At 35.7% G+C, this 21,130-nt stretch overlaps 2 protein-coding genes and 1 pseudogene across 7 annotated transcripts in view; 1 reads left to right on the forward strand and 2 right to left on the reverse strand.

The window, feature by feature from the left end:
* Positions 1-9,240, reverse strand: part of LOC149115509 (uncharacterized) — a 15,584-nt pseudogene extending 6,344 nt beyond the window's left edge. The window contains exons 1-3 of the transcript XR_016205824.1: positions 1,944-9,240; positions 1,584-1,782; positions 1,321-1,413 (exon numbers count right to left, since the gene is read on the reverse strand). The product of XR_016205824.1 is annotated as an uncharacterized LOC149115509 (transcript). The remainder of the gene's footprint in view (positions 1-1,320; positions 1,414-1,583; positions 1,783-1,943) is intronic.
* Positions 1-21,130, reverse strand: part of LOC110053986 (transcriptional repressor NF-X1-like) — a 217,835-nt gene that overhangs the window by 126,569 nt on the left and 70,136 nt on the right. For all 5 annotated transcript variants that reach the window (XM_089284973.1, XM_089284975.1, XM_089284971.1 and 2 more), the window contains 2 exons: positions 16,382-16,461; positions 9,254-9,355 (listed from right to left, as the gene is read on the reverse strand). In XM_089284973.1, coding sequence (XP_089141099.1) covers positions 9,254-9,355; positions 16,382-16,461 — 182 coding nt within the window. The remainder of the gene's footprint in view (positions 1-9,253; positions 9,356-16,381; positions 16,462-21,130) is intronic.
* On the forward strand, positions 2,576-6,738 carry LOC149115510 (uncharacterized). Its single transcript, XM_089283906.1, has 6 exons — positions 2,576-2,812; positions 3,578-3,648; positions 4,070-4,173; positions 5,175-5,181; positions 5,300-5,402; positions 6,655-6,738. Exons 1-6 carry the CDS (start codon positions 2,576-2,578, stop codon positions 6,736-6,738), a joined length of 606 nt encoding a protein of 201 aa, XP_089140032.1.

The raw sequence follows: 21,130 nt of genomic DNA on the forward strand, positions 1-21,130 counted from the left end.
AATCTTGAATAATACACATGAAGTCAGATATTTTACGCTAACTGCAGAAATTATGGCATGCTAATTGGCTAATTTTCATTGTAAATAAATGGACAGACACATTACAGTAATAGCCCACATATAAGAACCTGAATTTTTTAATTTAACCTAAATAGGTTCTTATATAAATGGTACTTAAAGCAAATTTCGGCTACCAAGGTTCTTAAAATGGGTTCTTACATTTTCATATGAATTTTATCTGAATATACTATATATATTATAAATATCATCTCATAAAAGTCTAAATCACTTATTTGTAACATAGAGCAATGCCTATAGGCAGTTCAGTGCCGGTATAGTATATGTCCTTAACAAAACACAACAAAGAAACTCATGTTGATACCAAATTCATAACAAGTTCAAACAATAAGGAGAAATGAAAAAACTAAATTAAAAACTTTATGGCGCTAGCTCCTGACGTTTGATCATATCATCATCCGAGCCATCAGCTGTCATCAGACAACATGAAGTACCCTTCATAAACACGAGTGAAGCAACAAAAAGGTCGAGGGACTGAACAGACAACGGCAAATGTACAAATGGCACAAACCGTAGAAGTCATGAAGGCTAGTAAACCCCATTTTACACTGTCAAGTTACTTTTAAATAGATAATGATCTTAATTCAGCAGTTTCTACCCATAACCTTTTACAGCAACCCCACTGATAAGGACCTAACTTAAAATTTTAGCCTTAATGGGTTCTTATGTAGAGGGGACTTAAAATGAAAATTTTAGCCTAACAGGTTCTTAAAACCCAGGTTCTTATACATGGGCTATTACTGTAATTTATAATTATTTATGCGATGGATCAATGAGCGAGAGTGGACAATTTGTTACTATATAAAACAAATTGCCGTCTGGAAATTGCCATTTTCCATGCATCTGACCTGTCATTGGTCTGGAATTTTGTCATATAATTGTCAAAGAACCTGTGAGTCATTCAGTAAAAGCCCACCTGTAAGAACCTACATGTAGTGATTATGAACCTGCAGGATATAATTTTGGCATTTAACCACCATTTTTATAAAAAAAACTTGTCAAGCTTAAAAAGGGAAACAGGTTCTTGAAGCTAGTAAGTTTCGTTGCAGTGTATTGAGCATGAGGAACCTGAAATAAATCACAGGATGCTGAGTAGGGAAGCTAGATAAGTGGGGAGTCTTCGGCACCTTTATTTGGCTTCATTTTAATCAATTTTGTTTGCCGAAATTCCTGCCTGCTGGTGCTATTGCTAAAATGTTTGGGCCAAGTTAATTAACATGTGCATGTAACAGTAGACTTTACCTCTTTTCTATCATCACAATCTGCAGTTTCTTCACCAGAGTCCTGGTTAAATAGATCATCCCTTGCAATATCTTCTTTAGTATTTGTTTCACCTTAAAGACAACATCATAATTATCCATAATTATCCTTGTAATCACATAGTCTGAGGTTCAATGAATAATATTAAGATTATCGCTGTGGCTATATGACTGGCAGCTAGTCAAGGTTTTAAAAATTTTAGAAAATTTTCTATGTTGTAACAACCTGAAAAAAAAAAACGTTACAACAGGTGACTCCCACGTGGGGTAGTCCTGCAGAAATCCTGACCGCTGGGCCATTATGGCCAGCTTCCAGTCAGTGGTATTACAAGCCTGTATCATTTTACCATTATAATTAAAGAACATTGACCATAAACAGGGTAAGGGAATCTTGACTAGAAAACAGTTTTGCTCCAAATCATAAGTTGGTGTCTGTGTTAAATTGCTTTAGAGATTTGAAGTTAGCAATTTCCTGTCTGTTTTAAATGCTGGGCATTTTGCTTCTGCTATTTCAGGATTTCAAAATTTCCACACGCTGCCATGCTTATTTTTGCAAAGCTTAATGGGAAATTACAACAATGTATGAGCTCAATGCGCAGTTGGAGCTAAAAATTACAACACTGAGTTCTTTGTGATTTGTTCATGTAAATTTTGTGCTGAAATTGAGCCTGGTAGTAAAGGGAAAAGATACAGACAAAAATAATATTACCTTCGGTTTCACATTCAAGTGTATTTAAAAGAGGAGCAACTCCGTCATCTTCATCTTCCTTGTCAGATCGGTCAGATTCATCGGGCAACCAAAGTTTACGGTGGTGTTTCCGAGTTTGAGAATCACAGTGTTCTTGCATGTCGTCGGTAAGAAGAATGTGCAAAAGTCTTTCCACAAGTATCGCACTGATTGGTGAAAAAAAAAACTGGGGTTTCGGCACTTAAAGAAGCAAACTCTGGGTTAAAAGACACAGAAGCCATCTGCACACGAGATTGTTTATACACAACGATCCTCGATTCCGCGCAAAACACGCGCAAATGCATGCAAATTTTCATGCATTCCCTCACGTCATGAATTATTGTGTGGAACGTCCAATCAGATCTCCACAACTATAATCGCGGGATGTTTGATCTCTCTTGACAACTCACCTTCACAAGCTCACCGAAATTCAGTTGTGTTTGAGTTCCCTTCGATTACCGAAACCTGTGCTTTCATCAGCTTTCATTGTTTTCATACGTGCACGATCACAATGGCTACGAACCAGAGCAGTGCAGCTCAAGAGAGACAACTCATTCTCATGGAGAGAATGAACAGGCGGCTCGATTCGATTTTGGAAGGCCAAAAGAAACTGGAAGAAAACAATAGGAACCTTCAGCTCGAAAACACGAAGTTAAGGAACGAACTTGCTAAGCAAGAACGAGTTATGAAGAGCAAACGAACTTCGAAAAGCAGAGCATCTAGTGTGGAAATCCCTAATGATTTAAAGGTAAAGTATATTTTAACCTTCTAAAGATCTTAGAAATTGCTTTCGATCTAGCGTCGTTGCCTTTGTTTCAAACTTTCTCACGGGCTACAATGTAGATCACAAAGCAAAGTAGACGCCAAAAAACGTGTCTTCAAAGACACCGCCAAGCCTGCCATTATGAATATCCAGATCACAGCTTTCAAATGAGAAAAGATCATTGAAAAGGAAAGGACTTATGATAATTATAAATGTAAGTGAACAGGCTTAATGGTAGACAAGTCCTATCCTCAGGAAAGGATAGGAAAGTCAGGTTGTTGTTATGTTTATTGATGGTAACTCTGCAATGTTGGGATGCAAGGCTGATTTACAAGTTCAGTTAGTGTGCTATTCAGGAACATTGCTGAGCTTATTGCTTTCCTCATCCAGGCTTGAGTTGTGTTTCAGGAAATCAGGAAGCTTGGTTTGTTATTTATTCTTTTTTTTATGATCCTGATAACCTGTTGGTCCTCAAGAATTTTTAAAACACTCTACTTGTTTACTATCAATGATATATATTCTATGCAACCGGAAAAGGTTTCGTAAGTTTCTTAGTTCCAAGAAAGAAATTCCATTTTATTCTCAAGCAGGATGGCTTGGATTATTAAGATGGAGGGTTAATATGATAGAACCTCTACTAAGCATGTTAAGCAGAACAGTTGAGTCACAGTTGACAGAGAGACTTTAAGTGAACATTTCTTGATTTTTCAAGTTACAGATTATTTACGACATTTTTTTATTATTTTTCAGAAGCGGTTTCGGTTCATCTACCGAAAGATGGTTGAAAAGAAAACTACACAAGGCTTCATTGTTGATGAGGAGTATGTTTACAATTATGAATTTGTTTACAATTTGATTATTCAGCCTGCGTACAGCTGCCCACACTGAAAATCAGAGAGGTGTCTGCGTATTATTGTTGATAATCATGGCCCTCGCAAATAATTATTCATGCATTAAAACCATCAGTGTCACAGCCTGTGATGGGACATACAGGACAAGAAAGAAAATAGCTTTAATTTGCCTTTGCCCTACTCATACACTGTAGGAAACAAATCATCACTCACAAGTGAAGAATGTATGAATTTCCATTGTGATTTCTGAGGCCAAATGATCCCTGAAAGATAATAAACTGTATGGTTATCTATAGTTCATGTAACTGATGAGAAAGTGTCACTTTGTCCACATGTAATTTTATAATATTACCTTGGCTATTATTGAATGAACCATCCTGTTTTCTGACAGTCCACAGTCAGAGGGAAACCAGGGCATCCTTTCAAGAATTAAGGAAATTTTGAAAAAAGATCATGGTGGAGAAAACTGCCCATGGACAGATTTGCAAATGGAAGGTAGGCTATACATGTAATTACAAAGGATCAATTTTTGTAGTTTTACAAGAACAAAAATACAATTATAGGTCCTCTGATAGAGCCAAAAGCAAACAACTGAAAGAGTGCGGATAAAAAGTATTGAGTGACTTTTCATCCTAGCAGCTTTTAGTTACGGCCTTGTGTGCCACAGGCTACAAAGAGCAATGAGTGAGTGAGTTAGTTATCCTATACACCAGGTGTAGTCAATCAATAAAAATCGCTATCAGAAATCAATCGATTCAATTGATATCGGCTATCAGTGACAATCGATAACTCACTGAAAAATTTCTTTACCAATTGCTATCGTTTGGCAAAATCGATGACAATCGATAATTCCTGTCTTCAGGAATATCGACTGTTATCAGTTTATAAAAAATTGACAAAAATCACCCAGACTATTACATGTAAAAGATGGCTTTGTTATTGTGTAAAACAAGACCTGGAACAACACGAGATGTTCATCTTCAGTATACTAGTGTACTAGATTATATTTTCCTTCTGGTCTACTCCGAGATCTATTCTTACATTTGTTTCCCAATGCAAATAATTGAAATCACTAGAGCACTGACTCTGTTGTTTATTTTGCTTCATCTTACTGCCTACACTACATTGAGACTGGAGGGTTTTTCGCTGCTACTCTTGGCTGAGCTTTCTCTGGTTTCCTAAACTAGCAAAGAAATATTTAAAACCCAAAATGTTTCTGCCAGTTGTGTAAATTCTTGTTATGTTGTCAGTGACTGTAAAAGATACTCAGGCTATGATAAATCGACTCAATAAAACTATTATATAGGCAAATTTTGTCAACTGGTGTAACTTGTAAAAGGACAAAAATATTTCTGATAATAATCCATACCAATCAAATAATCAATTGCTATAGATTACTATCGCCAATCGATAGCTCACTTTTTTCTTCATCGATTGTTATTGATTAATATTGATTATTGGTTTATCGATTGGCTACACCTAGTATACACCACTAGCGAGCTTGTTGATAGGCTCTAATCATACCAAGAGATTCAACATGTTATGGTGCTTTAGATCCTTCTTATCCCTATGTAGAAGATACATGTATTTAGTGTTGATTCTTTTTACCTCAACAGCTCAGTTATCGCTACTTCAAAACTCTTAAAGAAAGAGACCAAAGGATAAAGAAAGGGAAAAATGAGGAGCACAAAGAGAAGTGCAAAAGGAATAGACGTCTGCTAAATGTAAGTTTTACATGTACATATATACTGATACAGAAGTGAATTTAGTGAGAGGTGAATGATATTTAATCATGGGGTTTACTTATTTTTGATGGATCCTATAAAAGTGAACACCAATGTCATGTTACACAATATTGCATGTTATACCAACATAAAGAGTTTACCCTGCATTCTATCAACTATAGATTTAGGACATTATCATGGCATCATGGTATCTTTGCTCTTTTTTGCTGCTTTAATATGAAATGTAAATAAACCCCAATCAACCCAGTTTGTTTTATTTTAAACCTTTTTAGGATAAATTATCTTCCAGATACATGTATGACACATTTAATTTCATACACCACTACACTTTTGCAATTATTGAACATCTAAGTAACCATTTTTTTTATTTCATTACAAACTGGATAGACGTTGCTCTAGCTTTGAATTTATAAAAGAAACCATGTCACCCAGAGAGAGGCAGCTAACAATGGAGATCTTGTACATGGACTATATGAGCAGTGAAGAATCTGAATATGAGGACTAGGAAGACAACATCACGGGAGAGAAGGAGAGGAAACTCACGAAAGTCTCACGAGCATCAAAGCAAAGCTGGACAAAGCCCATCGTAACAATCTAACACCGCATGCAAGGGCAACGGCAAAACCTAGACGTTCTGGTGGCATGTCAGGCAGACCTGCTCCTGATGGCCCAGCTTGGGCTGTCAGGCAGCAGGTCAGTACTGACTGATATCTGACAATCATTAGTGACCTGTTAGTATGGATAATCAAAATTAATGGTGACAAGTGAGATTAGAAAATAATTTCACACACATTTTTTCAAAACTCTTATAATTGGAATTTTGACAAAATGCAAGTGAAATAATTGTATACCATTTGATTACCTATTAATATCATGGGTGACAAATTACACTTTTTGCAATCATGGATTTTTGACATGTTTATAAAATGGAGAAGTTTCACGCCAGACATTGCTATGGAAATTTTAAAATAATTATTTCACATGTGATTATAAGTAAAGACTGAAATTTCATGCAAAAGTAAGGAGTGACTTGTCAACCATGATATTATCAGTGTAGTTTATGTCACTCATGACTGTGTGTACTCTTCCTTCCCCTACAAAATTAAATAGCTGCAAGGTTACAAGCACTGGCTACCCCAGATCATCATTGGAATAACTTCTGCTTGCTTTGGTTGCAAAATAAAATTGTGACAGTGAGACATTCAAAGTTTTATTTGACTTTGTGAAACAGGGAAGTGTTAGCTTCCTTATTGGAGAGTTGAATTTTGTGTTTCAACCTCATTTGACTTTGGCTAAGTGCTTGTGCCTTGAGTAGTGAGAAAGAGACCAAGGCATATCAAAAAGCCTCAAGCCATTCTCACACTGAGTACTTAAGAATAATATAATTACTAGAATTACTATCACCTACTTAAGTTTATATTTTTATCATAGACAAGTTCAGTTTCAATTAAGGAAGGGGAGAGTGGGGCATAAACTTCTAATAAGCCAATAATGGCCCCTCCCCTCAGGTGTAAGCCCAACACATAGAGGTTTAATAACACTACAGACATTGCACTCTTTAATCTGAGTGTATTTTGGCATTTTATTTTGTAGAAAGTTAAGAATAGTTCTGTTATTAGGCCTACAAGAAGTATGCGTTCATTCTATTCAAGAAAGCAAACACTGCAGATTATTTTTTTAGTAACCTGTGATCAATGGTTAGAAGATAGGAGAATTTTGTTATGTAAAAGTTATATACACATGGTACTTGACATAGGATTATTTATTACATTTGGAATTTAATCATCATGATCATATGCTGTGAATAAAAGACACTTGAAAAAGAAAAAAACTGGTATTGTGTACAAACATGGGTGGTATTTCAGTAAATAACTGGGTTGATGTTTCTACAAACAATTGTAATCACGAAAACAACTGAGTTGATTACAGCAAATTACTATCCAATATTATCATTATTATTAATTAAAAAAAAGAAAATGAAGTGGGAAATTTTGAGCCAGTATTTCCATAAACATGACAACAAAGAACAGACTGAATTGAAGAAATTCTGTTTACATCAATTAAGCAGCTCTTGAAAATGAGTTTCAGACAAGTTTAATTACCATCATTAATAGAGCATTAAAACAGCGCTTACGAATAAGTTTCTTTTACTACGATTAAACATTACTTAAAAAGAATGTTTCAGTCAAGTTTAAGTTCTATTAAATGTAACTTAAACGAATGTGTTGGTTTAAACACGTTTAATGTCACCTTAAACTGACATTAAGGTTTAGCCTTAAGGTAGTATAAGCTATGTTTAAGTGAAAATTAAACCTAGGTTTAAGTGTCTTAAACATCAACTTAAACCGACTAAACTTGAGTTTAAGACATGTTTAATCCATGTTTAAATAGACTTAAATAATTTTTTTGTCCTTGTGTATATCTGTGATAAATGTATTTATCTGTATTTATCTATATGTTGTGGTCATAATTAAGTTGTTAACCCCAAAGCATATATTTGTAGCACATAATTCAGTTGTTTACCCCAAAGGAAACTCGGGAAGCTACCATTATAATTTATGAACAAAGACTTTGATTTTTTGATTAATTGTGATAAAGGAAAATAGAGTTCACTGTACAGCTCAAGCATGTTAAGGCATCACTTTTCCCTTTGCCAAGACCCCCTGCAAAGTTTGACCTCTTTGCTGTAGAGACAATGCTGTCATTTGCGCAGCCATACCAAATGTAAATAGCAACATCAGTTTAGCTTTCTTAAATTGCTGTGGTCATGATTGTGTCGAATGATGTCATAATTTTGGCAAAAAACAAACAAACAAACAAACAAACAAAAACAAACAAAAACACTTAAATAGGGGCAAGTTATTATTTCCCTTCATGCAAATAATATATTTTTGTCTGGAATGGACAGAATTTTTATTCCATTAGCAGATATTAAACGACAAATTATATTACATGACCTGTTTTGCTCATTATCTGTTAAGCTGTAAATTCTTGTCAAACTTTCTGGCCAGATCGTAAAAGGGACAACCATATAATCAAAGTAATGGCATTAAATGCCATTTCAGCACCCCATTTTCTCAGTTGTTCTAATCCAATCAAATAGAGATAACAGGTCATGTGACCTAACTATCTAGAACTTAATGCAAAAAATAAGGTAAGGTCATTATGTTTCATATCATTGTCAAGTCTGAGGGTGCTTTTGTAAATCCCTGAAAAGTTATGAATGCTTTCAGATTTTACGCAATGTAAGGCTCTGAGCCATGCCTTTAACATTCTTGAGAGTAGTTGCCTGGACGAGTTGAGTGAGTCTTCACTCTCTCTGTGTGCAATGGTGAACCAAAAGGCAGCTCTTAGCTTCAGTAACATTTTAACAATAACAAATATTAGGCCATGCTCACTGCCGTTCCACATCTCTACAAGAATATCTACCAGAGGGAGAGACCAAGGGAAGTTACATGCTTGGAGCCAGTTTCCCTTTTAAAATTGTATATGGTGCCCTTAATTATAAGATACCTAAGGTTACCTGGCCATTTCCAATGCCCCTGATCAATATCCTTATGAAAAAACATTACATGCTATGCAAATGATAAATGTGAGCCAATGAAACATATTCTTGAGGTATCATGTGACTCATGTCATCAAAGTAACTTTCAAATGTTAGATATTAATTTATGGTAGTGTTATTTACACATGGGCTAGCACCCTCGTGGACTTCACAATGGCAAAGTTATTTGGTATTCAAAATTTGCAGGTAGAAAGTGTACTGGGAAGACTTTATTATATATCATTCGTATTACCACTACAATTCTTAGCATAAGTCAACTACATACCTTATGGCAAATCTTTGCACATTTGTGCCCACAGCTCAATTGCTTTCCACAGGTCTTTCCACATGACACATCAGTAACATGACACGGAATGTTGTAGCGAACCTTAAAGATAAAGAAGCGACAATGGGAATTAAATCTATTAGAGCCACAATGCTGCAGATAATTCACTGTTCCAAAATTTTTAGAAGAGCACTCTCTACTCAGAACTCAGAACTGCTAGTCACAGCAGCAAGGAGATTCATGGTATATTTTATTTTGATGCAGTCTAAACAACTCAGAGGGTCTGGCTTCACACAAATTCTTTTCCTTCCTCAGTCAGAAGACTGCAAATTTTCTAGGTTCCCTCATGGCAAACAGGCCTTTCCTAAATGCCATAAAACACTTCGATGTGCAGGTTTAGCATTGCATGGATGTAACAACTGTTTAAATCTCATTGTTTTAGTGGCATAATGGTATCTAGTATACAGCATGGTGGAAACGTAATGCAAAAAAATTGTTGCCAAATTAATTTTTGGTCTTGGACAAAATATTGATAAGGTTTCACCAAAAATCTGAAAACCCTCGATGTCTGTTAAACCGGAAACTTGGTGAAATTTTGTGGAAGGAACCAATTAAAGTTTCAAAGTACATGTAGTGACAATTCCTGAAAAGGCAATCAAGAGAAACAAAACAAAACAAAAAAAAAAACAAAGAAACATGTTTATGCAGTTAAAGGTAGACATCTTGTTATGCCTCATATGCAGCAAATGGCCAAGTGCTCTTTCTAGCTTCCTAGTCCTAGTGCTTAGCTAGGTAAATGAATTTCAACAAGATGGGTTGATTTGACAATAACTTATCAATCTCGGCATGTTGGCATAAGCGATGAAAATAAAGAAGACAACAACACCTTCCTTACCCATAATCAATTTTTTTTGTTACAATACCTGCCTAATTTCTCGTGTACTCATTGGCTCATTTTTATCATCAGTAAGAGTACAGACGGATAAATTTTAATTTATGCAAGCTTTCAAGTTCAATTTTCAGCTGTCAAACTGTCAACTTTTTAACCAATGAGGTTTTATGCATTTTTTTAAGTAGCCAATCAAAAACGGAGAAAAGCTATTGACAATGTTCGCGTCATTTTGAATAAAATTTACTTATCTTTGTTTATGGCAAGTTTATGGCATCTTTTACCCTCATTTATTCCTACCATTTTGGGGTCTTGTTATTGTAAAAAACAAATTGATGTCAGTTTTTTATGCGACTGTCCTCTTACTGATGATAAATTTCGTGAGATTATCCTGCAATTCCTTCAGTGAAATTTAAAATTTGGCAAACTGGTTGGAGTGATTTTCAGGGAAATCTATCTGAAATTTCTCTGCAGCAGGGAAAGACATAAATTTGCAAAAATAAAAAATTCCAGTACAGACCCTTCTTTTTTGAGTTTAAAATTTGTATCCTGTTAGATTCGATGTAATGTGGAAACTTTGGAAGATTTCACCAAAGGAAATTAAAAAAATCACAAAAGAATGCCATATAAATCATGAAAAATGCATTTGTTTGGGCATTTATAATTCACCACTAAAAGCCATGATTTCAAAAGAGATGACTGTAACACACTTTTTAATCATTGCTATTATGTACATTTGACATGTTTGGGCAAACTGGGTATAACTGGTGAGACAATCTCAGAAAGTGCAGTGTGTAATTGATAGCTCTGGCACATATTCACACCTCGGGTACCATGTACTCACTCCTGCTTGGTTCACTTCCGGTTTGTATTTACCTTGGTAGTCTGCTAGGGCCTTTCCCCTTACAGAATATGAATGGACACAAACCTTGATAAGACATAATCTTAGCAGTGTGTATGTTTCATGGTTGTATTTTCATTTGAGGTCCAAAAATTACTTACAATTACTGTTTGTCACCACAGCCTTTAAATTTTACTCTGGTGTTTTACGTTGATTTTCGTTCATTTTAAATTCAATAAAACGTTGAAGCAGCAAACGTGACAATTTAGCTTTTCATGCCAACTTTGTAACTTGATACTCTTGTTTACATTGCGAAGGTATGTAAAATGAAACTCTTGTTTTCTCCAAAACACACTGAAGATGTGCTTGTTTTTTTTTTCACCACTGGAGATAAATAAAGAAAGTTATATATCTGATGAAGAAATGGAAGAGAAACAATTTTGTTTCACTCAAAATGCAAATTTTCTTTTTACTGATCAGCAAGAACTAATTTAATCATCAGTACTACTTTCTTTTTCTGTTGCTACCTTTGTTGTTAACAATAAAACAATTCAAAATCAATACACAAAGATATCAATTGATACAACTGAGAAACGTTTCAGTGAGAAGTACTGAAGGTAAACAGCACTACTTGGCCAATATTGTATCCTGCATTGGTGAAAGAGTCTCCTCAAAGACTGCTTAAATTAATTTGCACTATTATTAGGTGCCACAGAGTCTGCAGCAATATTTGAGCACTTCACTGGTATCTTTTGTCACAAATTTACAATTAGTTTTTGAAGAGTATTAAAGCCACTAAATCATGTGCAATTAAGGCAAGAAATAAAAAAAGCTGCTAAGGAGAAGCAATGCATTTACCTTTTTTATTTCAACCCTGACAAACACACAATTGTAGTTTGAAAACAGATGATATTTGTTGAACCAACCTATGAGTAATTCTAAAAGATACGCAGCCACAGTAATGTTTCGGTTTTGCATTAAAAAGGGAGAAGTGGCACTACCTGAAAAATAACTGCCGTCCTCAGTCACATTGCATGACAAATAAAAAAACATGTGGAAACATAGTGGATAACCTGCACTAACAATGCTAGAAATAATGCATGTGTCTTACATGTTGGATTCTCCCATAAGGAAAACCACTCAACATTTGTGAGTGATCCCATATGCAATGTACCCTCCACCTTATATACAGCAGACACGAATGTTAACTATTCTGCATTTGCATTTAGAGCAAATTGGTTTTGTTCTTATGAGGATAGTACCACAAGGTGAGCGAGAGGTTATCTGAAACAAATATAGAGCTTTGTGATGTTCACACTCAACTGGCATAGGTGGAACTTGTTTTATGTAGAGTACACAAGAAACTACTACAAAACTAGAAAAACAACATGTTTTCTGATCTATTGAGATCTATTGATCTTTGTGGTCCTTTCCATATGGGATTTTCAGATCCCATAATATGCAACCTTAGGTCAGGCCCCATTCCTCTTGTCCTATTCACTACACACTCCCCTCCAACAAAAATGTTGTCCCAACATTACAACATTAAATACTGACAAACAAAAAGACTGGTTAGGAGGCAAAAGAGATGGAATGGATCCTGTAGGCAGACATCAATGGGAAATTAGTCTTCCCTTCAATTGAAATATGCTCTTTTTTAAGTGTGGATGATCCTGTCCCAAGAGGGCTTTGTTCAGGCATCATGTATAAATGTTCTTGTGTTGCAGGCTGTAGTGTCTGCTATGTTGGAGAAACTACCCAACACTTCTCCACACATGGCTGTGAACACCTAACTACAGATGAGAACTCACACATCATTAAACATCTGCAGGATTCTGAACATTACCATGCCTCAAGTTCCAGCAATGGCTATTAAATTCATGTGATTGATCAAGCACTACATTCCAGCTCAAGATCAAAGGCTCCTTTGAGCTACCTCATGGTATGTGGTAATTATTCTATGAAGTGCTGTCCTTTGCCTCTCTTGGAACTAATATGCGTTCCATTTGTAATGTGCATCATGTTAATAAGCAGCCATTAGTTGAGCATGCATGTTTATAGAAATAAGGTCTTCATCTAATATATATAACATTTTCACAGGAAACATAATCCTTCAGTGTCTTTTTCTCTGTTTGGATTATGGACATCAGCATGTGCAAATATTGTTTTGACAATTTGTGACAATTTCATTAGTTTGCACATCAGCACTGGATGTGCTAGGGTTTTGAACAAACTCACCCCACTCTTCATTGGCGTTTGATTGTGCGGTTGTGCCATCTACCCATGAATTTTGCACTTTTATGCCTTCAGTTTTAAATAATTCACCGGTGTCTACAAGATATTTGGCTGCATCTAATACTTTCTTAGGTCTGACATTCTGAAACTGACAGTGATGCTTGTAACCAAGTCGCCTTTTAAGTTTCATTGGAATGGTCTGTGATTCACTTATTGGCCTTGGGAGACAATGAACAGTGGAATTTACATCACTCGGCACATTGACAATGTGTCCATGAATAGACAATTGACCACCCCTAGGTACATGTAGTTCACAGATTTGCATAAAAGGTCAGTACAAGGTGATATTAGTTGCTCTTCTAGTGATGTGAAGTTCAGTACATTAGGCTTTTAAGGAAAACCTGTCTTATTGGCTTTAGAACAGCTGGGTAACCTACCTTGTTTTAGACCTTTTTTATTGCAAGTTAGACAATTGCCTTTTTATACTTTTTTTAGACTTTTTTCATTGCAAGTCATGCAGATCCATTCAGTGTTGTTGACACTTTTAAAACCAGTAAGACAGGACTCAACAATGTCTAGTGAACATGCCCTATATTTGTTTGGATCACATTTCATTACAGAGCACTTGAACCACATTATTGGTCACAACAAGTGCATACATATTCTGGGCCACATGCAATGTTTTTGTAAAACAAATTTATCACATAAATTGCATCACATTTGTTTTCTTGTGGCTGCAACTCATGACTGCTGCATGTTAGTTGCGATACACTTGCCAGAGCCTCAGCCTTTTGTCTTTTTCTTACCAACTGTTTGGTTATTTGCCTTATGTGCTACAGGTTCTCTGCTTTTCGTTTTCTGATGGAGCGCCGCTCAATTTCTCTGACATATTCTGGGTTCAATTTTCTTCTTTTAGTAGCCTGGTGTTTCTTGTTCCTAGATGTTTTGCTATTAATGTTGCAGCCTTGTACTCGTGTTTGATTCTCATTTATTCTAAAGTTATCATCAGCTCTTCTGTCTTTCATGTATTCTCTCTGATGTATTTTCTTCGGTAAGCTTTACGTTTTTCACTGTCATCAACTGGTTTGTTTTCTTCTGCCTTTTTTGTTTGTTTGCTGTTGTCTCTAATCTCCATTGTTCTGTTTTCTACTATCATAATGGAAACACAATGAAAATCATCTAGGTGTCCAATGTAAATGTTTAGGGCATTTGTAACATTCACTGGTTCAACAACAGTAACTGGAGAAAAAGGTGGATTTGATTCAGCAATATGAATTGATAAATTAAGACAATTGGCAACAGCTTGAACTATGATAGCATCAGCCCATGTTCCTTGACTAAATACTGAATACCAACAATGTGCACATAGAAATGGCTATTAGGATTTCCATAGGGTTGATGTGATACAGCCCTAAAAAGCAGTCACCTCCTCCAACATCCAGTACAGTTCTGCCTAACTTGGACAATCTGAATTCTAATAAACAGACAGAATTTGTGGGTGATATAAAAGGTACTCATTTGCAGGACCAGGATTTGACTCCAAAGTTCTAATCAGTGATATGATTCTGCTCAAAAAATGATACATTTTCACTTAATTTTCTGAAAATATTACCTCCAGCTATCATACAAAACAAAGGCAAGTTTTTATGCTTTGGAGTCCTTGTTTGAAAAATACACAAACTTAAACTTTGTCTAATGAAATACTTCTTCGAGAAAATCATGAATTTTGAACTTCTATATCACTCTAAGAAATGACAACGATGGTATCCACACAACATAGCCTTCAGCTTGGAGGATTTTGTGACATTAATTTCTTTATGTATAATTTCACCGACATTTCTGTTTTTGTTTTTGTTTTTTGTCTTTTTTTTCTGCCATTAGAAAGTCTGATAACCATTTTGTAAGAAATTCTGGAGGGTTCTCTTTCACATGTCATTCTAAACTGAGGATGGGAGACAATGGTAGGTCTAGAATTCTGTACATTCACATTTTTACCTGCATTTCTGTACTGACAATTACTTGATAACTGAACTGGTATTTTATTTTGATTTTCAAACTGCTTGGGTATTATAGGATTACCTTCTATAATCATTTGCTCCTGACCTTGGTGTAGGTATTCAGGTAACAGATCATCTGTTTGGCATTTGTTTGTTGTTTGATATTTTGTATTTGTTATGGTATTCATTATTTGGTGTATATTGTATTTAGCATTTGTTTGGCAGTTGTGTTCAATCTCTATAGCTTAACACAGTGGTGGCATTTAAGTCTCAGCGAGGGGAACTTGACGAAAGCTTCATCGATGTCCTTTGTCATGTGACATTTTGCAAACAGCTTCCTAGCAAATTGCAAAATATTGAAAGCGCATTTAATTTTAAATCATACGTCCTGCGAGTATTTTTAGAAATTCAAAATGCAATACAGTAGAAGGAGGGCAGCTTACCTTTTTCCCCAGACCATAAAGCATTCATTCCGAATAGTTGGTTTTGTGCATTCGATTCCTCATCGTCCAAATGTATCTTGGAGACATCGTAACTTTTAAGACTTTAAAACCCATTTATTTCCACTCTAGCTTTCTTGACCACATTTGCTGTTCGTTTGTGAGGTCTTCAAAAGTGTATTTTGATCAAAGATGGAACGAAAGGAAGGAAAATTCTCCTTGACAATTTTTGCATCGGGCTCGACACAACAGACGCCATTTTGTAGACATGTACTACTGCCTTTGTACCACCCCTCCCCCCACATATATGAACATAAAGTAATGACACGACTTTGTGGACAAAACCAAACCTAGTATGGGAGACAGGGGGAAACGTGTTTAATTCATGTTTAATGCAGATTTAATGCATAAATTAATTGTCTAACGGGAATGGAGTGACCAATCCAACCATCACTATACCTCATGGTATGACATACATACCATGAGGTAATAAAAGGTGCTTTGCACATCCTGTGGGAAAACCCTTCCCTTAATCAAAATCTTCAACCATCAATAATTGATTAAACTTTTTAAGCCTATGTATGTAATCTGCACTTGGTTGTGTAGTTGAATGTGTTGAATTTGCCATTTGAGAAACCAGTTGAAATCCTAGTGCAAGAACTGGTATGTGATTTTAGTAATCTACTGTGGGCAATGTACAGTAACAGTATAACAGTGTAGGATTACCTCATGGTCTCCCATGCACTTTCTCTTGGTTAAAGTGGTGCAAGGAGGACATATATCCTCATTGTGGCAACTATGATTCACTGTTGGTTTAAAAATAAAATGTCAGTTAGAATTTATATCAGAGGAAAGAGACCAACTTAATTATACACATAGCAATTTAATTACTCTAAAGAGCCCCGATTGTCCAAAAATTAGAATAACTATAAGGATAAGCAATTAGCAAAAACAAAAGAAAACAGAGAAGAGCAACATGTGGAGAAATGCCACCGTTCAGTTTTTGCTTGTTAATTATGTTCCCGGACATGAAAACCTGGCATATTCACATAAGTGTATGTTGGTCTTTCTGTAATATTAATTTTCACAACCAACAACTGAGGGTTACCCAATTACAACCATAGTGAGTCAAGTTGTCTAATTCTGTAGTTGACTTGAATAAATGGAAGTTACGTTGTGAAGAACAGAATCTCGATGCCCAACGTTGTAGTGTACTCTTCTAACCAGAAGTTAGGCATATAAAGAGGAAGTCAGTCTTAATTAAGTTAGTTTTAGGCAAAGTAATGGAGAGTGTAAAATGTCATCACGTGGCAATGAGTCAAAACAAGTTTACGGTACTTGACTCGTTGAGTTGTCACAGTGTAAGGTAGCAAAAATTCTTCTTGTACATGAAGTTGGATTAATGTCTTGCCATTTGACGTTGGAGTCTACACAGGCCAAAACTCATAGCATGAAGTTTTCTGTATGCATTTTTGGCTTTATCTTGAATGATAATCAATCTTAAATGAATTTTCTTTAACATTTCTTTCATTTGGCCATCTTGCATTGCCAGTTTCATCCTTTAAAAGTGAACAGGACTTGCTATATAACACTTGCATGTAGTGATTTATATACACTATTTCCTCATTTTGTTTGTTCGATTCATTTGGTTTGGTAAAATTCTTCTTGGTGAATTCAGCACTTGAAGCTGCCACCATTTTGGTCACCATGGCGAGTGAGAAAACTTTTGGTGACTAAATTTTACATACAGATTGTCAGTTTCGTGACTATTGCAGTACAATAGGCTGAATGCTCAATAACAAGGTTTTTTGTGGTACAATCACTAAAGCAGACAAATTTAACCACAATTTTTGCATGTTTGTCTTTACCTGTTTCTTTTTGTTAATTTAATTTCCTGAACAGTAGTTAAGACTGTTCAACAACAAAAAGTGTTGCAAAGTGTTCTTCAACAATTTCAATTTGAGTTTGTCATCGTCAGCAGTATTAGCTTCATGTTAAGTGACACAAAGTGTGCTTCTTTGAAAAAGCTTAGATTTAGTGACCACTAATTTGTCTTACTGGTGACCATTTTACAGCAAGGTCACCAAAAGGCAATTTCTGAAAACTCGAGCTTGGAGTGCTGGAATTGCTTCAAAAGTTATTGTGTCAAGTAAATGATTAGCATTTTATGGGAGCTCTGCTTTTAGGCTTGCATTTGGCTAAATCTGTATAAGTATATGTAATCGTATGGGCCCGAGTGCAGTTAAGGATTAATTCCACATGTATTTTCAGAGTTTTCACAAGATTGCCTGAGTCACAAAGTGACAAGGGCAATTTGGAAACCTTTGAAAATACAAGTGAAATTAATCCTGAATTGTTTGAGGGCACTTGCGATTACTTGTTTATCACATAACGGGCAAAATTCTGTACAAAGGAAAACTTTCAATGTTTTGCTGTCGCATAAACAGGTTTGCCGTTTGTTATGAAAGAATAGGCTAGCAGTAGAATGTGGAGAGCCTACTATAATAGTAAGCAAACCACAGCAAGTTTAATTACTCAAAGCAACTTCTACTGCGTGACACTACTTCATCAATTGATGAAAGACATAAACAAGTGTCCAAACGAGCTCTAGTAGCTTCTTGAATCCAAAACTCTCCCCTCCAACACAACAACTTAACATACCAACAACATTTATGCTGTTTTTTACGCTGATGAGGCGAACCAAAGCAAAACAAAGAAATTAACTTTCAGTTTGGCAGCTATGCTTCGTGTTACACCAGCTGTCCCCACTCAAACTTTTTTCAGGTTGCGAATTAATACATTTTTGGATGGAAAAATCCTTTTGCTTTTCCACCAAAAGACTGCACTTTGCTGCATGTCGATTTTCTTTCATATTAAGATGAAATAACTGCATTTAAAACTCAGAAGCGATGCGTTTCCGAAATTCCTTTTCAAAATCTGTTTGAAGTGGGAAAACAGTTTAATGCAGGCGTGCTCAGCCAATCAGCATCAAGTAATCATGCCCTCTTGATTACCAAAAGTACTGTTGTGATTGAGAAAAAAATGCCCTTTGTCTCAGTCAATCAGCATTCAGTAATTTTGCCCTGTATGTGATAAATAATTATATGGTTCCACACAGTAAAATGGTGTGAGTTAACAGTTTAATTTATTAATCTGCTTAAAGTGGGTCAGAAAAAAACGAAATGAAAGGGGCCCTTTGATGTGATTTTTGTGGGATTATGCAATTATTGCATAATTCCATATTGTCGGCGATTATCTTGAGGGTTTGAGGATCGATGAAACCTGAGAATCTCTCCCTCGATGAGAGTTCATAGTTGATGAAGATCTTGAAAACTTGAGACGTAATTGGATCGTCACATTTACAAAGCAGGAGACAAGATGATATTTGAAAAGTAAACTGCCTTTGCTTCCAGTCAAATCCCAGCAGACCGCTCCAAAAGACTGAGGAACACAGGTAAATAACAGTACATTTATTTTACATGAATGTAAATGATAATGTTATTGCTGATACAGTGCTTGGGTCCCCTGTGCTTTGTGCGACCGAGACGATTTTCAGGAACGCAAACGGTTTTCAGCGCAAAAGGGTTTCAAACCAGAATGAGTTTCTTGGCCATGACCACGCACGCATGTCTAGTGCACCTTGCCTTTTGAAGAGCAATTTGAAGCATAATCAATTGCATTTCCCTTGCTTTCTTGAGGTGCTGAGAAAGTAAGTGCCACTGAAATCTTGACTCCTGAGTTTGCTGCTCAAGAACAAGAAAATAAACTTGAGGACTACAAGAGCCAAAGCTTCTCTTTTGAACACAGGGATTTTATGCATGGATTTTAGAATTTGCAGCCAATTTGATTTGATCGTGATTTATGACAGGTTTAAGGTTACTATGCACCTTCAGGGGGTGCCCTTCGGAAAAATTCGTATGTATACCAGTTTCAATACAACCCTAACAAACAATATATCAGAAGAAAGCTTAAAATATAAAATTTACGATAACAATACAATTTAAGCAAGGTTTAATTTTAGGAGGGTTCAGGAGCCGGTAAGGCATGAAACGACCGAGGGTTCTTCTATTGAATCTATCGTTTTTTTTTTGCAACATGAGCAAAATGGCTGCACAGTCTTATTCACAAGGCATCAATCAACAAAAGCATGTCAGGCTTTTTCGATATTCTGATTTGTTGTCCAAATATTCGCATCTTAAGTTGGAGAAGCTTAAAATATGCGAGATGTGTTTCATAAATGGACACCACAGGAAAAACAATTTTATGTTACATATCAAAATTTCCCAACACAGTTTTGTTTGTCATTATCCCTGGAATGTTTTGGAAAAATTTCATGAAAATCTGTTAAATCCGCACACCCTATAAATTCGCTCAAAGTGGATGTATTCCTCCCAGAATCAAACGTGAGATTTTAGCGGCTGTCGATAAAACCAGGAATATGGAACATTCTGGAACATCAGGAAATTAGAGTAATTATATGAGAAAAATATATAAAATTAAAAAAGGAATAACCTAGAAAGACAAATAAGTAAAAGCAATAAATAAGAAAAATTAACTGGTTTCAGCTTAGAATAAACAAAAAAAGAATTAAAAAATGCGAATGGCTGCAATGAGTGACGCCTCATTAGTTTTAGCGATGTCTGGAGGGAATGGACAGGCTATATATCTCTGCTAATCTATTCCTGCCAGTTGTTCAGGATTAGTTTTTAGTGTAGTTGAAGAGGTCGATTACCCCTGTATTGTTTTGTTCATGGGGAGTGGAAACTGGGGAGAGTAACTGTCCCCAGAGTAGGGACTGCTGTACTCTTCCCATATTTCTTTCATTCATAGAAACTCTTCAAGTAGACCAAAAAATATGGGACTGCAAACAGTCTACGTAAGTTTCTGATTTCTTTATTGAATTCACTGCGTCAAAGACAAGCCTAAACACAAGTTCCCATGGTTTTACATGGCGTATAGTTTCTTGTCTAAACTAATTCGAAGTACTTGAGCACTGATGATTTATTGACTTGCTAGATGGAATTTGCTTGTTTTACACACGATACATTTTTCTACACGATAAATTTACTTGCATTGTAAACCTTCAGATCCTGTTGAAGGGGTGATTTAAAGAAAGGGAAAGACCTATTTTCTCCCACTCAAACCACCATTTAAAATACGCTGAACGACAAGTTATCACACTCTATTGCCTGTAAACATGAACATTTAGGGGCAATTAAACTGGACCAGGAACACCAGTTTATTTATTTTTTTAATTATTATTTTTTTCATTGATTATCAGTTTTGGTTATTTCTATGTTTCTATGTTTAATTATTACAATTTTCTAATGTTCTGGGATGTTCTGGAATGTTCCATGTCCCTGCTTTTATTGATGGCCGATTTTAGCTTGTAAAGGTTTGTAAACAACTTGTGCCTTGCCAGGAGATTATCTCGCCTTATGAAACCGCAAACCAATGGAACAACAGCACCTCTTA

This window comes from Orbicella faveolata, unplaced genomic scaffold, assembly GCF_042242905.1.
Source record: "Orbicella faveolata isolate gen_17 unplaced genomic scaffold, um_ofav_v1 contig_13, whole genome shotgun sequence".
NCBI lineage: Eukaryota > Metazoa > Cnidaria > Anthozoa > Scleractinia > Merulinidae > Orbicella > Orbicella faveolata.

Excerpts from the sequence above, each read along its gene's own strand:
- LOC149115510 (XM_089283906.1), top strand. The coding sequence starts at position 2,576 with ATGGCTACGAACCAGAGCAGTGCAGCTCAAGAGAGACAACTCATTCTC. Across the intron at positions 3,649-4,069 it reads GGCTTCATTGTTGATGAGGA|TCCACAGTCAGAGGGAAACC; the intron begins GTATGTTTACAA and ends GTTTTCTGACAG. Across the intron at positions 5,403-6,654 it reads GGAATAGACGTCTGCTAAAT|GGAAGTGTTAGCTTCCTTAT; the intron begins GTAAGTTTTACA and ends TTTGTGAAACAG.